The sequence below is a fragment of the Myotis myotis genome, unplaced genomic scaffold (assembly GCF_014108235.1).
Source record: "Myotis myotis isolate mMyoMyo1 unplaced genomic scaffold, mMyoMyo1.p scaffold_m19_p_15, whole genome shotgun sequence".
In the NCBI taxonomy this organism is placed as follows: Eukaryota; Metazoa; Chordata; class Mammalia; order Chiroptera; family Vespertilionidae; genus Myotis; species Myotis myotis.
Window position 1 is genome coordinate 20,143,837 of NW_023416319.1, and position 17,690 is coordinate 20,161,526.

The 17,690-nt window shown below is 43.3% G+C and overlaps 1 protein-coding gene across 10 annotated transcripts in view; it reads left to right on the top strand.

The window, feature by feature from the left end:
• MMS19 (MMS19 homolog, cytosolic iron-sulfur assembly component) overlaps window positions 1-17,690 on the top strand; it is a 27,368-nt gene continuing 9,678 nt past the window's right edge. For 2 of the 10 annotated variants that reach the window (XM_036336432.1, XM_036336433.1), the window contains exons 1-14: window positions 2-165; window positions 6,442-6,490; window positions 8,047-8,088; window positions 8,173-8,273; window positions 9,067-9,152; window positions 9,539-9,613; window positions 10,030-10,099; window positions 10,481-10,609; window positions 10,701-10,762; window positions 15,120-15,206; window positions 15,620-15,694; window positions 16,572-16,649; window positions 17,078-17,216; window positions 17,477-17,631. In XM_036336432.1, coding sequence (XP_036192325.1) covers window positions 54-165; window positions 6,442-6,490; window positions 8,047-8,088; window positions 8,173-8,273; window positions 9,067-9,152; window positions 9,539-9,613; window positions 10,030-10,099; window positions 10,481-10,609; window positions 10,701-10,762; window positions 15,120-15,206; window positions 15,620-15,694; window positions 16,572-16,649; window positions 17,078-17,216; window positions 17,477-17,631 — 1,260 coding nt within the window. In that variant the 5' untranslated portion in view covers window positions 2-53. Of the gene's footprint in view, window positions 166-6,441; window positions 6,491-7,831; window positions 8,089-8,172; window positions 8,274-9,066; window positions 9,153-9,538; window positions 9,614-10,029; window positions 10,100-10,480; window positions 10,610-10,700; window positions 10,763-15,119; window positions 15,207-15,619; window positions 15,695-16,571; window positions 16,650-17,077; window positions 17,217-17,398; window positions 17,632-17,690 lie in introns of those variants that run through there. The other 8 variants (XM_036336434.1, XM_036336435.1, XM_036336438.1 and 5 more) reach the window with 7 other exon arrangements.

Below are 17,690 nucleotides of genomic sequence, written 5' to 3' on the forward strand. Positions count from 1 at the left end.
GGCCCATCCCGCGCCACAGCCCACTTCCCCTCCCACGATCTCTAGTTCGCGTCATGGCGGCCGCCGCCGATCTGGAGGCGGTGGCGCCCACGGGTGCCCTGTGGGGCCTCGTGCACGACTTCGTCATGGGTCAGCAGGAGGGCCCCGCTGACCAAGTGGCTGCAGGTACGGCAGACGTCGCCTCGCGGCTTCCGCAAAGGGCCGACCGCTGGGAGCGGCACTGGCGCCGGGCGGGAAGGGAGTGAGGGACAGCGGTGACTTTGAGAGATCGGTCTGGGACTGGTTGTGAGCATCGCGGACTCAAGAGCCATAACAGGCTGAATCCCTTGCACCTCCCTTAAAGCGTCTTTACGCCCCTCATCTTCGTTGAGTTACCCTGTGCGCCGGCCCGACGTAGGAGAGTCAGACGAGGAAACAGGCCCAGCGAGGGCAAGAGACTCGCAGGTCAGGCAGGTGGGGACACGGGGGCCCAGACCCAGAGGCTCCAGTGTAGCATCCGGTGCTCACGCCGCGAAAGCACGTTGTGTCTGGGAGGTTGACGTGAGAAGTGTATTCGCGGCTTCGGTCCCAGGCGCGCGGCATGCTGGGAGTGGCCCGGCGGCCGGGGCTCGGGCTGGCTGTAACGGGAGAAGGGAAGCCAGCCTGGGGAAGTCTATGATGTTCTGCGTATCCTCCTCCAGACTTTCCCTCTGTTTCTTCGTAAAGTTCTTGGTTAATTTTGTTTCATGACTTTTTTATGTGGTGGTGGCTTTTATCCTTCCCCCAGATCTCCAGTTTCCTGCTTTTGACCAGTTCAGGGATCGCTTAATTCTGACAGCTTATCTAAGATTTGAATAAAACAAATTCCAGATTTCCTTGGAATTCTGAGACTTCACTCTTTTAGAAAAAAAAATCTTAAAAGTTATTGAATGTTAGGAGGCCTTTAGACCTCGTGGTTAAGTAACAGACTACATAATAATCTCACAAATACAGAGGAGTTTTGCCTATTTTTGGAAATTTTTCGTGCTTGGGGAGAAGTTAAGGACATATCCCTTGAAAATTGAACATATTAACTTTTATTTTTTTATTTTTTATTTTATTTTTATTTTTTTATATTTTATTGATTTTTTACAGAGAGGAAGGGAGAGAGATAGAGAGAGTTAGAAACATCGATGAGAGAGAAACATTGATCAGCTGCCTCCTGCACATCTCCCACTGGGGATGTGCCCGCAACCCAGGTACATTACCTTGACCGGAATCGAACCTGGGACCTTTCAGTCCGCAGGCCGTCGCTCTATCCACTGAGCCAAACCGGTTTCGGCAAACATATTAACTTTTAGAATATGTGATAAGTGAATATAGTGAATCTGCAGAAAGTATAATACTTTGGTCCTTAGCAATTCCACTTTTAACTAAATCATTTCATTATCATTGAACACATGTTATTCTCTAAACAGGTGCAAAGCAATCTATAATAATAAAAGTGTAATATGCTAATTAGACCGGACGTCCTTCCTGACTACCTTTCAGATGAAGCTGGGGCTGCAAGGGAAGCCCGGTCCTGGGTGCCAGAGGGAAGCCGGTGCCAGCAAGCCTACTCATGCACAAGTTTCGTGCATTGGACCTATATAATAAAGGGCTCATATGCAAATCGACTGAACTGCAGAATGACTGGTCACTATGACTTGCACTGACCACCAGGGGGCAGTCGCTCAACACAAGAGCTGCCCCCTGGTGGTCAGTGTGCTCCCACAGAGGGAGCATTGCTTAGCCAGAAGCCCTGAGCCGGACTCAGGGCTGCTGAGCCCAGCGGCGGTGGTGGGAGCCTCTCCCGCCTCTGCAGCAGCACTGAGGATGGGGAGCGGGCCTAAGTTGTCAGTTGGACATCCCCTGAGGGCTCCCGGACTGCCAGAGACCTGGGAAACTCCTCCACCAGTGCACAAATTTTGTGCACCAGGCCTCTAGTAGGAATGTAAATACAAATTAGACTACATATGTGCTGATCACTACACCATGAAAAAAACTATAAGAAGTCTGCAAGGTGGCATGGGAGCATCAAGGAGCAAATGCCTGATCCTGCCATTCCACTAAGTTTAACCGCTTACAGCTTTATGAAGCAGGGTGTTATTAGTGCTTACAATGAACAAGTACAGTGCATTATCAATGTCACTTTCCCCAGTGTTTTATGAAAATTTTCAAACTTACAGCAAAGTCTAAAGAATTTCATAAGAAACATATTCCCACCATCTAGATTCTACCATTAACATTTTAATATAACTTGCTGCATCACATACCTATCCACCTATTCAAATTGTAGATATCAGTATACTTTCCCCAAATACTTTGATAGGCATATTATTAACTAGAGTTGGTTTACAGTTTATTTTGGTGTAAAATTTATGTTCAATGAAATATACAAATTTTAAATGTATGTTTACTGATTTTGAAAAATGCATACACCTACCCCCAACCAAGATAACACCGCTATATCAGTGTTAGTTGTAACTATTCTTTCACATTTATATGTTATGAGCATAATAATTTCGAATTTTTCAAATTCAAAACATGAGAAGACATGATTAAGGAATGCCAAGTTCTTATAAATATCTTTGTAAAATTTATATACTTTTCTGCCTGAAATAAATAGCCTAAACTATTGTCTAGTTACATTTAACTCAGCTCAGCTAAGACTAACACCAGCCCGGTTGTAATTTAACCCTTCTGACTAAGAAAGGAAGTTGGTAGTAACAGATAAGTAAAAGGGTATTAATATAAGGTTTAAAAGGTTTGGTGGGGTTGGATTATGCATAACTTTGGATTCCAGGCAGAGGGGTGTGAGGTAATAGCAGTCATTGTAGATCCTTGAGCAAGGGAGTCACATAATGAAAGCAAATTTGAGAAGGATTAAATTGATATTCTCAATCTTAGACCACAGCCTGAGTCAGGGATGTTGAAGGCTGACAGAGTTTTGAAGTGTCCCTAGAATCAGATGTTCTTTCTAATCCTCAATCCTAAATCAAGCTTTGTTAGTGCTAAAGAGATCAGCATCCATTCAGCCACTCACAGCCGCAGCCTCTCCTACAGGTTGTAAATGCAGAAGGAACATGCTGTGATCAAAAATCACCAACTTTGTTTTTTACCTGGGTTCCTGATGAAAATAGGTGTCAGATGTAAAGGTGTAAGTATGGAAGAGAAATGATCTGGCATTCTAAGGGTGAAAGGCTCTCAGCCAGGCATTCAAAGGCTGCCACTGCCTGGCCCCAGCCTTTACTCTCACCACTTTTTTCCTGGACCTTTAGTTCCAGACAGCCACCTTGATTTGCTGTTCCCTGAGTGCATTCCTTTCCAGTTCCCTCTATCTAATCAAAGGTGTGCAAGCCTCCCGGGAGGTGTTCCCTCTATCCAATCACTTAGGATCCAAGGCCAGATTTGAGTGCTCACTGCCTGCCCCCCAGGTGTTTCTGATTACTCCAGCCAGACATCATCTCACACGTCATAATCTTTACGGTACTTATTTTTCAACCACTCATATACTTATTATCAGACTTGCTTAGTAGCTATTTCTGTACACAATCTCCACATCCTACCCTCCTATTCCTACCACCAGTCTCCTGGAGACTAGAATAAATAGATGTGCTGTAAAAAACTACGTAAGTGCCCTAACCAGTTTGGCTCAGTGGATAGAGCGTCAGCCTGCGGACTGAAAGGTCCCAGGTTCGATTCCGGTTAAGGGCATGTGCCTTGGTTGCGGGCACATCCCCAGTGGGAAGTGTGCAGGAGGCAGCTGATCAATGTTTCTCTCCCATCGATGTTTCTAACTCTCTATTCCTCTCCCTTCCTCTCTGTAAAAAATCAATTAAAAAAATGTATTAAAAAAAAAAACTACGTAAGTGAATGGACATAAGAGAAGGAAGAATCTGTGGAATTTGAGGTCTAACTAGTTATAGGGCTTGAAGGAGACAGAGGACTCTTAAGATGACCCCAAATTTTTAAGCCTGAGAATGCGCAAAAGAGAAATGGATTTGGGCCCAGCTGGCATGGCTCAGTGGTTGAGCATTGACCTATGAACCAGGAAGTCACAGTTTGATTTCTAGTCAGGGTACATGCCCAGCTTGCGGGCTTGATTCATAATGGAGGGTTTGCAGGAGGCAGCTGGTCAATGATTCTTTCTCATCATTGATGTTTCTAGCTCTTTCTCCCTCACCCTTCCTCTCTAAAATCAATTTTTAAAAAAAATTTTTTTTTAATGGAGTTGGGGACTGCGGGTTTCGAACAGTGTGATTTTTGGACATGCTGAATTTACAGGTGGTGGATATAAATTTTCTTCCTCTTAGTTATTTGGATTTTCCTTCATTTCAGTCTTTATTATATTGTATTGTCCACAATTTGTGATTCCCTAAGGAGACTACTATTCCTGAATCCAAAAGATTGTTAGACTATTAAACAGCACTAAAATACAGTTCTGAGAAATGTGTGTGGCATCCTCATCAGAAAGGACATTTGGAGAGCTTGAATAGAACTGAATCCTGATTGGGATATTTCTTTCTCCTACTCCTTCACATATTCCCCCTCCCTGGCTGCTACTCCAAAGTCTCAAGAGGCTGCAACTCCATCAGACAGAGGCCTGATTGTGCATTCTATGTCAGTCTCATATAAATACTCCTTTGACAGCACTCAGTGCCCCACAGGAACTGGTGCCCTGCTGAGGAAAGTGTGGGTTGTTAGGAGGTGCTAATAGGTCCATTTTTAGAGAGCAAATCTTAGGACACATTGGAAAAACTTAGGCCTACCTATATAGGGAAAGGAACTTTGACATTTTTCCTTAATGCCATTGAGGCTACCCTTAGTTAAATTAACTATTTATTAGCTTCTTTCATCCCAGGAGTCCAAGTATGTAATTAACAGTACTTTCAGATATTTTTTATTTGGGAGAATTTATAGTGTTAAGAGAATGACTCAGTTAAAGTTAGTGAGGAATGGCCCATAAACCCAGGAATATTACTCCTTTCTTGTGTTAACCCATTCTCTGTTTATATCACTACTAGAGACCTGGTGCATGAAATTTGTGCAGTGTGGGGGTGGGGGGGTGGTCCTCTCAGCCCGGCCTGCACCCTCTCACAGTCTGGGACCCCTCGGGGGATGTCCACCTGCCAGCTTGTGGCTGGATGGCCTTTTGTTGCTGCACAGCCTGCTGCTTGAGCTTCAGCAGCTGCTGCACATGCACAGATTGGGCCACCATGGTCTGTCCTGTGAACACCGTCAAGTGGGTGAGTCAAGTGCGGAGGCAGGCTTACCCTGAGTTCCCTGCGCTTCCCTGAGTCACTGAGTTGTTCAGACACACTGCCTTCTACAGAGAACAGCACCAGGATCAGGCCCAAGCCAGCTATCGGACATCCCTCTTGCACTCCGGGAGCCCTTGGGGGATGTGGCAGTGTGCCAAGTGGCAGGAGGCCAGGGAGGAGCCCGAATCAGGGCCAGGTGCTGCGCTGCTCATACTCATCCCGGCCCACTGTGCCTGCTGCTGCCACTTGGTAGTGCTGTTGCAGAGTCAGGAAAGACTCCTGCTGTGGCAGCTGCGCTCGCCAGCCATGAGCCCGGCTTCTGGCTGAGCGCACTGACCACCAGGGGGCAGCTCCTGCATTGAGCTTCTGCCCCCTGATGGTCAGTGTGTGTCACAGCGACGGTTGTTCTGCCATTTGGTCAATTTGCATATTTGGCTTTTATTATATAGGATGGTAATAAACTTGTTATACTGTGATTTGTTTTTATGTCTTTCTGCCCCAACATATGGTGGGCTCTTTATTAAAAGCTCCCTGTTTTTATTTCTGTCTCCAGCCCCTAACACAGTACCTGACTTACAATAAGTTTTATGAATAAATGAAAACAAACACAAACAAATTCAAATTGAGGGACCTTCTATGAAATACTTCTATAAAATGTCAAGATCAAGGAAGACTGAGAATCTTTCACAGACCAGAGGAGACTTAAGGATTCATGATGGCTAATTGCAGTGTGGTAGTCTTAATTAGGTCCTGGAAGAGAAATATGGCATTAGTGCAAAAACATATACTACTTTTGTGCACTGTTCTGCTTTTAGCTCTTGTCCCATTATTAGCGAGTGTGTGTGTGTGTGTGTGTGTGTGTGTGATTTCTTCAGTCTTCACTTTTTTCTGAGTTGCTACAGAGAATTCCATTGTATGGATGTACTAAAATTTATTGAACTGGTTTCTTATTGATGGCCATTGTTGTTTGCAGTCATTTGCTATTATAAATAATTCTGTAATGAATAACCTGTATGTGCATTACTTTTCTATTTTTATACTTGAAGCTGCATATTCGAATGTTAAGAGTAATGATTCTTATATAGGGGGGCTCTTGGCAAGCATAGTGGGCCCCACTATGAGCCATTGAACCCTGGGGTGGGTTTTTGTTTTTTCACATTTCTTTCTTTTATTTCTCTAGATGTGAAATCTGGAAGCTACACAGTGTTACAAGTGGTGGAAGCCCTTGGGTAAGAAAAAGCATCTGCTCTAGAATGCCCTTCTCTAGCCTGGCCTCAAAAAGTTGTTTTGTGCAATGCTGCTTTCCTGGAACTAATTGGTCCTGACTTTTTCCTATTGTAGCCCAACCCACCCACTCACCGTCTTATCAGTACCTCAGGCTAAACCCCTGTTTCTCCTTAAAAAAATGTCATGCCACCTAAGGCTCCTAAGGAAGTTTTGGGAGCACATAGCCTATGGGCCACACCAGCTCCTGGATCAGCCCACAGGTTTGGGGTGAGGTGGTTGGTTGAAGACCATCAACTATTATTTAATTAGAGCTGGGGTTCCTCCTATGCCTCTTAAGACCCACCTGCCCCCATGGGATTCTGGTCATCCTGGATCTGACTCAGACCTGCCCTGGGCCCTGCTGGGCATTGCTAGGAAGCTGACCTTGCACCAAAATCCACTATAGGAAAAGGTTTGGGGAAACAGGTGGAAGATCATTGTCCTAATCAGATATTCCAAGCATCAGAGGAAGTATGTGCTTGTAGTCTAATGCCTGCTTTCCTCATATTTCATACTTGGTAGACCATTTAATTGCAAGGGTTATTAACAGTCATGGCCATTGGGTGGGTGGGTTGGGGATGTTGGGAGTAGGTCACTATTATGCATTTCTTCCACATAAGCAACCATTTGGCCTTTCTACTCAGGCTATTCTGGCCTTGTTTTTCTTTTTTTTAATAACACCGTTATGAGATATAATTCACTTATCATAACATTCACCATTTTAAAATGTGTATTTACAGATTTGTGCAACCCTTACCACAGTCAATTTTAGAACATTTTCATTAACCCAAAAAGAAACCCCATGCCCATTAGCAGTCACTCCTCATTCCCTCCTCTTCCCAGCCCCTGGCAACCACAGATCTATTTTTTATCTGTATGGATTTGCCTATTCCAGACATTTCACATAAATGGAATCATACCATATGTGGCCTTTGAGTCTGGTTTCTTCCAGATAGCATCGTGTCTTCAAAGTTTATCCCTGTTGTAGCATGTATTTTATTTCTGCTGAATAATATTGTGTTGTATGGATATACCACATTTTGTTTAACCATTTATCAGTTGATGAATATTTGGGTTGTTTCCACATTTTGGCTATTCTGAATAATCCTGCTATAAAATAAATGTGCCTTGGTCTATTTTTAAATGCACAGTTTTCTGCTTCTGAGCAGTGACCTTTCTACAAGTTCCTATCTACAAAGTTGTTGTGGTCCCCTCTCTTCCCCCAAGACCTTGGTGGATGTTCTCAGCTTTTCTTCTTTAGCAATAATATATTTATTCTCCTCCTGTTTTGATTGAAACTGCAGCTGCCAGCCATCTCTTGAGCCCTACGTGTAGCTGCTAAGCTGTGTTTCAGAGGAATGTCACAATTCAGGGGAGAAAGAGAAAGCCCAATACCCAGTCAGTGCCTGGAGATGGGCACTTCTGGTGGCTGTGGTGTAACATGATCCTCTAATGATGCCAGATCAATCTGGGAACTGGCTCTTTAGGCTCTGGTCTTACTGTTATTTGTAATCCTAAGCACCTCCAGAATACCTTCCTTGCTGGCTCCCATGCCCAGAGGGTAAGTGTAACTAATTACAAAATATTTACTTCTTTAAAATTTTGAACTAGGTAATGTCAAGCTTTCTATCCTACTTCTCCCCAGGTCTTCTCTAGAGAATCCAGAACCCCGAACTCGGGAACGAGGAATCCAGCTTTTGTCACAGGTGCTACTCCAGTGTCACTCCTTGCTCCTGGAGAAGGAAGGTACTGGCATCACTAGTAGGAGAATCTCCCTGGATTGATGAGCCAAGCAAGGCCTTCCTTGTCTATTCAAACCATTACAGGGAGGGAGGGGTAGGAGGGTAAGAGGCATTTGTGAACTACTAATTCAAGGTCTTCATTCCTCACTGGTATATGTCACAGAAATGATAAGGATTAAGACAGAAGACAAGACAGTCTTGATTTTAGACAGTATTTTTCAGTGCATCCTCCCCTCTGTAAAGTGGACAAAGTAGTGTCTCATAGATGGAGTGGAAAAGTAGTAAAATATCAAAGTGCTTTGAAGTCCTAAGGAAAAAAGCCAACAAATTATTTATCTTCTATAGGCAAACGGCAGCCTGTTTTTATAAATAAAGTTTTATTAGCATGTAGCCATACCCATTTATTTACCTGGTGTTTATGCTGCATTTATGTTCCAGCGGCCAAATTGAGCAAAGTTGAGTAATTGTGACAGATACTATGTCCTGCAAGCTTAAAATATTTACAATCTTGGCCCTTTGAGAAAGTTGGCAGCCCCAGTTCTATGGAAAGGTAGTTCTGGGGTTGAGCATGGGTTTGATGGTAGGCCTATGTATGAATGGATAATAAAAGATGTTCGCCTATTTTCCTGACTAATCAAGGTACCCTCAATGGGAGGGCATGAGACATACCTCTTGGTGAAGGAGGAAATTTGTAGTGAAGCCCAAGCAGTAATAGCCCTCAGAAACTCTGGGGAGGAGCCCTGATGTTCCCTCCTCCAGCCTATGTGGACTAATGGCTGAATTTCTGGTTTGTGCAGTGGTACACCTCATCCTGTTCTATGAGAACCGGCTGAAGGACCATCATCTTGTGATCCCATCTGTCCTCCGGGGGTTGAGGGCACTTGTGAGTTCTCCTTTTTTCCCATTACACATCATGTTTGCAGACGCCCTTTTCCAGTGAATTCTCTTTGCCCTTTGGGGGTGAGACTCTGAGTGCTGAGGAACAGATGCCCAAATGTGGGACTGAGCTGGTGTCAGCCAGCTTCACTTCAGTTCTTAGTCTGTTTTACTTTAGAAAGTAAAAGTATCCTTGGGGGACTGAAATTCAGATCCAACTTGGAAGGTACTGCAAAGAACTAATCAACCTGAGAAAAGGGACCATGTTTCTCACTCTTGCTGAATCTGAATGCTGTGATTCCCACTATAGCTAAGTAGGCCTGTTTTAGGGTTGTGTCTTGAAGGCTGTGCTAGAACTCCCTCAGTGCTCACATACCTCCTCTTTTCCCCCAGAGCCTGTGTGTGACCCTGCCCCCGGGGCTGGCTGTCTCTGTGCTTAAAGCCATCTTCCAGGAGGTCCATGTACAGGTGAGTGATAACAGTCACCTTGGTATTCTCTGTCTGCCAGCCCTTCACATAACTAGAATTAGATGGCAAAAAAATAATTGCCTTTGAAGTTCTCAACTCTTTCAGGTCTTTGACCATGTTAACATGCTGTTCCTTGCTACTGTATAAGAAGAGGGAGGCATGCCATTGTGTCTGGCCTGTGTCCTCTTACATCTAAAAAAAGTAAGGCACACCGCAGACAGTGTGTGGTTATTGGCCCCCTGCTGTAGTGCTGGGCTAACAGCCTTGTCCTTTCTCTGCATTTCCTCTTCGGTTCATCTTACACTGGTATAAAGAGCACTGTCCACTTAAGAGATTGTAAAGCAGGAAGTAGTTGTGTCAGCTGAGTTATTCTTTGAGCACTTTCTTAATTTATTTCTTGTCTCTCCCACCCCAAGTCCTTGCCACAGGTGGACCGGCACACAGTCTACAGTATTATCACCAACTTTATGCGAACCCGGGAAGAAGGTAAGAGGCAAGGCTCTCTAGGAAATCTGAAAAGTGACCACATCCTGTCCTCCACCCCCCTAATACCAGGACTCATTTTAGCCTGGGCGTTATATAGAAGAGCCAGTACTCTGAGAGAGAATGATAAAGGGAAACTGGGGGTCTACGCACTCCCCAGTAAAGTAAAAGAAGGGTAGAATTGGGCTGTTTTAAATTCTTACCTCCATAACAGTTATATATTGTTGCACATCTCTTCTTCACTGAGTAATAGGGAAACAAAAAGGGTCCTCTCTCTGGGAGGCAGGAAAGGGGAGGCAGTGGTAGTAGAGGGAGAACACAAACCAAAAGAAAGCCCAACTTTCTATCCCTGGGACAGTAGTGACCTTGTTCTCTCCTCCCCAGAGCTGAAGGGCCTTGGAGCTGACTTCACCTTTGGCTTCATCCAGGTGATGGATGGAGAAAAGGATCCCCGTAACCTTCTGGTGGCCTTCCGCATTGTCCATGACCTCATCTCCAGGGACTATAGCCTCGGTACATCTTTGTAGCCTTGAATTAGCTGGTGGAGGTTTGTTGAGATGAGGGAAGCTTGTAAGTCAACTTCATTCTTTCTCCGTTGCTTTAGGACCCTTTGTGGAAGAGTTGTTTGAAGTGACATCCTGTTATTTCCCTATTGATTTTACCCCTGTAAGTAGTAACTTTCATTCATTCATTGGTTTGTTCTCATTCATTTAAATATTCGTTGCTTGGCAGGTGTGGTTCAGTGGTTGAGCATCATCCTATGAACCAGGAGGTCATGGTTCGATTCCCAGACAGGGCACATGCCCTGTTGTGGGCTCGATCCCAGTAGGGGCGTGCAGGAGGCAGCCAAGCAATGATTCTCTCTCATCATTGATGTTTCTATCTCTCCTTCTCCCTTCCTCTCTGCAATCAACTTTAAAATATATATATTTTTTAAGTATTCGTTGAGTGCCTGCTATCTGCCAGTTCCAGTTCTAGGCATTGAGGGAAAGAAACAGTCCCAGTATTTAGGAACGTAATTTTAGTAAACTGGGAAATGGAGAAACATTTGCCATCAAAGGAAGAATTCAATTCAGCAGGCATGTAGGGGGATTCTTAATTTCTTTACCAGTGTACTTAATGCTGAGGGCTACAGGATTGTAAAACATGGTTCCAGCCCTTGAATGTTGAAACATTTAAGTAACAATATGAGATTATAGACTGAAATGAGTGGTGTTACAGTTTTTCAGAGAAGACAGTTCAGTGTGAGCTACAGTGGGCAGGAACTGACTTCACAGATAAGATAGTTAGGATTTCAGTTGATTTCTGAGGGATGTCTAGGGTATGATCTGGAGTCTACTGGGGCATCTCAGGCAGTAGAAACAAATTGACAATCAAAGAAGAAACATTTGAGCACAGTATGTACAGGAAGTGTTTGCTCTGACCCTCTTGGACCTTCCTCCCTTTCTGTATCTTCATTTCCCTTCTATTTCCAGATACTCATGGTCTCATCACTGCAAGCATTAGTGGTTTGGAAGAAATGAAAGGAGTTACATCACAAACATCATCAGAATATTGAATCTCGTTGCCTTTAAAGTTACACAGTCATCTTTGCCATAGGGAATTTCTTACCAGCTTATTCCAGTTGAAATGATGTTGCTTGTGGCCACCTCTCTCCTGAAATTCCTTCCATCTCTTTTGTAATAAATATCACTACTTCTAACTCAGAATGTGTATCTTTTAAAATTTTGAAAGCTCTTGGTTAGGCTACCTTGGTTTTGCTTTGTTTTATTTTGTATTTGTTTTGAGAAGATAACACATTCACATGATTCAAAATCCAAAAGGTGAAGAAAAATACCTACCTCTCAAGTTTCTTCTCCACTGTCAACCACTTTTATCAATTATGTCTATACAGAGCTTGTTCATCCATATATAAGCAAACGTTTTATACCCCCCCAAAGTGGTAGCACATATATGTACACTTTTTCTACATTTTTCCTTTTTCACTTAACAGTACATGTTGGAACTGTTCTATATCAGTATTATATATTAGCTCGTTTTATTCTTTATGGCTGTGTAACATTCCTTTGCATGGAAACACCCAATTAATTTCACTAGTCCTTTATGGAATTAAGGTTGGTTGCTAATCTTTTGCTGTTACAAGCAATGCTACAATTTACATACCCTGTACATGTATCATTTCACATATATATGGGTATAACAGTAGGATAAATTCGTAAAAGTGGAATTGTTGGAATATATGCATTTATAATTTGGGGGTAGAGAAGAATATGTCATTCTTTTTTTTTTTTTAAGTTAACATAAGTGATCATGATTCAACATTTAAAGTATAGAGAATTATGCTTTGTACCCCTTTATAGCCACCACACATTTTCCCATTAGAGATAATCACTGTTCCCAATAGCTTATATATTTTCTCAGAGATATTCTAGGCAAAACAAGGTTATATAGATAATGACAGGAGAATTTCTCTTCTTCGAGAAGACTTTTGTGTGTTCTGCATTGCATCCTATGGGAAGCAGAAAGTTCTTGTCAGTAGAGACACCTGGCTTTTAGTATCACTGTGTTAGAAATATTCTTTATGGTCTTATCAATGCATTTTGGCCATATGCCATCATCATAGTGGATCACATCAGTATAAATGATCCTTTGACTTTCACTATATCTGTATGCTCACTGTAGAGCAGGGGTTACCAAACTTTTTCTCTAAAGGGCCAGATAATGTCTATTTTAGGCTTTGCAGGCCATCTGGTTTCTTGTAGCTCAGCTCTGCTGTTCTAGCACAGAAACAGCCATAGACATTGGAATATGGTACAGTGGCTGTATTGCCATAAAACTTAATTTATGGCGTCAATGTTGCGATAACTATGTGTGGTACCAAGTGGGTACTAGAAATATTGGGGGAACACTTGGTAAAGTATATGATTGTCTAACCACTTATGCTGTACACCTAAAACCAATACAAAATAATATTGGAAGTAAACTGTAATTGAAAAATAAGAATTTTTTTAACTTAATTTATGGATGTAAGAATATAAATTTCATATAATTTCACGTCACAAATATTATTCTTTCGATTTTTTTTCAACCATTTAAAAATGTAAAACTATTCTTAACTTGGCCATACAGTCTCAACTGGTTGCTTTCTACTCCTAATGCAGAGTAGATAATGAATCTTCCTTCACCATCATCCTAGGGATTCCTTTATCCTTTCTCCTGGATCAGATTTCCTATTTCCTGTGTGCATGTATGCCTCATTTTATGGTTTACTCCCTCGTCGTGGTGGTGTGCAACCTTTGTTAGCTTCTTGAGAGAGGATATACAAAAGTGAGATTTTTTTAGATTTTGTAAATCTAAAATGTCTTCATACTTTCCTCCCACTTGTTGATAGTATGGATATAAAATTCAAGAATGGAAATTCTTTTCCCCCAAGATTTTGAAGGCATTTCTGCATTTACCTATAGTATTCAGTTCCTTGGAGAAGTCTAAGTTCCTTCTGATTCATAAACCTTTATAATTACTTCTCTCCCTAATTTTAAGTTTGATTTTGCCCCCTAAATATTGAAATTTCACAATGATGTACCTTCCTATGGGTCTGTTTTCATGTACTGTATTGGGTACTTGGTAGGTCTTGTCAGTCTAGAAATTCGTGTACTTTAGTCCTAGTAAATTTTCTTGCATTTCTTCCTGTCTGCTTTCTCTATTTCTTCTTTTTGGAATTCCTATTAATCTTTTGTGAGACTATTGAATCTCTTACCTTTTCTTTCATATTTTCTTTTTTGTTGTTTTGTTATTTTATGAGAGAATTCTGAAATTCCAGAGGTACTTGTTACTGCCAGTTTCTAAGCTTTCCAAGGACTGTATATGGGTAGTTATTCAGCTTTCCCCAAACCTACTGAGGATTCTGGTTTTTGGGGGCTCTACTGAGTCATTTTCTTCTTACCCATCTGCTTTTCAGCTTCTACAACTTTGTTGCTAATATCTCTTATCCTGTTCTCTTCAACCTTTAACTTGATATCTTTAAAAACAAAAGAAAATCCTTTTAACTGTATTTTTCATGGGGTTTCTAAAGAGAGAAAAGAAAATCTGGTGCAAGTTTTCTTTTCTTTCTTTAATCCTCATCCGAGGATATTTTTCCATTGATTTTTAGAGAGAGTGGAAGACAGAAATATCGATGTGAGAGATACACATCAATTTGTTGCCTCTTGCACAAGCCCTGACCAGGGCCCTGGCTGGGGAGGAGCCTGCAACTGAGGTACGTGCCCTTGACCAGAATCGAACCTGGGACCCTTCAGTCTGCAGGCCGACACTGAGCCAAACTGGCTAGAGCTGGTGTATGTTTTTAGTCTGTTGTCTTGATGCAGAAAACATCAGTGATTTTTGTATTGCCAGAATTACACCTTTTTGAAAAGGGTAAAAAAATAAAGGAAAGAAACATCCATCAAAGGGGGATTTAAAAGTACATATTTTAAAGGGAAAGAGTGTCTACTAACACAGTCATAATATATAGAGAGAGAAGAAAGAAATGCACCGGAGAGTTAATGATGCTTATCTTTGAATGATGAGATGACAGATCAGATAGAAACCATGTGTTCAGATAGGAAATAAATTCCCTAAAGACGAAAATTCCCAAGGAACAGGTAAGAGTGAGCATGTCTTGCCCTAACCGGTTTGGCTCAGTGGATAGAGCGTCGGCCTGCAGACTCAAGGGTCCCAGGTTCGATTCCGGTCAAGGGCATGTACCTTGGTTGCAGGCACATCCCCTGTAGGAGGTGTGCAGGAGGCAGCTGATCAATGTTTCTTTCTCATCGACGTTTCTGACTCTCTATCCCTCTCCCTTCCTCTCTGTAAAAAATCAATAAAATATATTTAAAAAAAAAAAAAGAAGAGTGAGCATGTCTTCCTGCTGGAGCCTTGTATCATATAGATTGGCTGTAAATATCCCACTCCGTTCTTTGGGTTGTCAGTTTCAAGCCTGTGTTCAAAGAGTTATACAAACACATGGCCGTTCTCCCTTTTCCAGCCACCTAACGATCCTCATGGTATCCAGAGAGACGATCTCATCCTGAGTCTCCGAGCTGTGCTGGCTTCCACACCACGATTCGCTGAGGTAGGTCTGCCCACAGTAGGGTATGTAGCCTCAGCCCACAGAAGGCTCTGAGGAAAGAACTGTAAAAGCATGGGGGAAAAGGAGGATCCAGTATACATTCTAAGGTATGACATCCTGCAAGTGTCCTCAGTCTTGTGTGGGAAGTGTTTCAGACCTTCAGTGTTGAAAACTTTACCATCTCTTCTTTAAAATAGTAATCCAATCCCTATCTAGTGCTATCTTTTAAGGTCCTACAGATTTGTCAACCATTTTTCAGGCAACTGGGGGTCTGGCCTCATCTTGGCAGGAAGGTTAGCTTAAAGTCATAAGAAGAGCTCTTGGGTGTAGCACTTGCCCTGGGGACATGGTTGGCTTTGGTGAGGCTGCAATACTACCTATCTCAGACTTCAGTTCTTCCTGTGTCTCTCCCACAGTTCCTGCTCCCTCTGCTGATTGAAAAGGTGGATTCTGAGATTCTGAGTGCCAAGCTGGATTCTCTGCAGACTCTGGTGAGTGATTTTTCTTCTAGGGTCCAGCTGCCTTTAGACCAGCGGTTCTCAACCTGTGGGTTGCAACTCCTTTGGGGGTTGAACGACCCTTTCACAGGGGTTGCCTAAATACATCCTGCATATCAGATATTTACATTACGATTCATAACAGTAGCAACATTACAGTTATGAAGTAGCAACGAAAATAATTTTATGGTTGGGGGTCACCACAACATGAGGAACTGTATTAAAGGGTCGCGGCATTAGGAAGGTTGAGAACCACTGCTTTAGACAAATTAGAGGTGCTAACGGATCATAGATTATTGGAGAGCCAGGGAATAGTTCAGTGGGCCTCAAAAGAGGGATTACCAGGATCTGGGCCTACATGTTGACCTGAAGGCCCCAGCTGTGTATTGTCTTGTCCTGTAGTAACTGAGTGGCCACCAAGGAAAGGCTGAACAGGGCTCCCTCTTGATGCTCATTTTTCATCAGTGAGGGTGAGCACCTATTTTTCTTGCTCTGGGTATTAGTATTATAAAATCCAGCTGAACCCTAGCTGGTTTTGCTTAGTGGATAGAGCGTCAGCCCACAGACTGAAGGGTCCCGGGTTCGATTCTAATCAAGGGCACATGCCTGTGTTGCAGGCTCAATCCCCAGTAGGGGGTGTGCAGGAGGGAGCGGATCAATGATTCGCTATCATTATTGATATTTCTATCTCTCCTTCCCTCTCCTGTCCTCTCTAAAATCAATAAAAATATATTTTAAAAATAATAATAATAATAATAAAATCCTCTGAGAGCCAGGCTCCTTCAGATGCCATTGTGCTGAGGTATCTGCCTATCTTAGGAAGTCTGAGATAGGTAGTGTTGGTTAGCCAATACCTGCACTTTCTTGGCAGAATGCTTGCTGTGCTGTGTACGGACAGAAAGAACTGAAGGACTTCCTCCCCAGCCTTTGGGCTTCTATCCGCAGAGAGGTGAGTGTTACTTAGATAAACTCACTACTGTTAACTCCCAGTTGTCAAGCATCAGAGGAAATAATTCACCCTGTGTTTTTCCATCTGTTGCTGTGCCTGGTTATTCAACAAGCAAGCAATGGGGCATAGTCATGTGCCTGTGTCACCATGCAGAATAGAGGGAGAAAGGGAGAGACCTAAGATAAGGCATCCCAGTGGTGGCTCACAGTTGACATTCTCTCTCTCAAAATGTATGTGTGTGAATCCCTGTGGTGCTAAGGACTTGGTGAGAATACACCAGTTAAGAAGAAACTCATTTAAGGGAATAATTTCCATTGCTATGCCCTAAAGGTTCTTAACCCCAACCCCCAAGGAAATAGGCAGAAGGTGGGTGGGGGTCGCACTTGGTGCAGGCTCACCTCAGTAGCCATGGGATCCCTCCCTGACAGGTGTTCCAGACGGCAAGTGAGCGGGTGGAGGCCGAGGGCCTAGCAGCCCTCCACTCCCTGACTGCGTGTTTGTCTCGCTCTGTGCTAAGGGCTGATGCTGAGGACCTCCTTGACTTCTTCCTTAGCAACATTCTACAGGGTAACAGAGCCATGGAAGCCAGAAAGGGGAGTGAGCGCAACAGAGAGCAATTCCTTAAGGGCCAATGACCTTTCATACGTAGCCCACCATGTTCAGTGATTGGGGGCGGGGGTGGCTGGACCCTACTTTGAATTTATTTTTAACTTCAATGGTAACTGCTAGCAAACTGTCCCTTGCCTCAGTCTCCAACTTGGATGTACTGCGGGGCAAGCAGGCCACGTTCAGCCTACTCCCGGGTATGTGATGCGCTGCCTCTCCAGACTGCAGGCACCATCTGTGTGAACCCGACATGAAACTGGTGTGGCCTAGTGCCAAGCTGTTGCAGGCGGCTGCAGGTGCATCTGCCCGGGCCTGTCACCACATCACCAGTAATGTACTGCCTTTGCTGCTGGAACAATTCCACAAGCACAGTCAGGTAAGGGAGCGCTGTCTTTTCAGGAAATGATGGGACCCCTTGCTAGGAGCCTTTTCTCA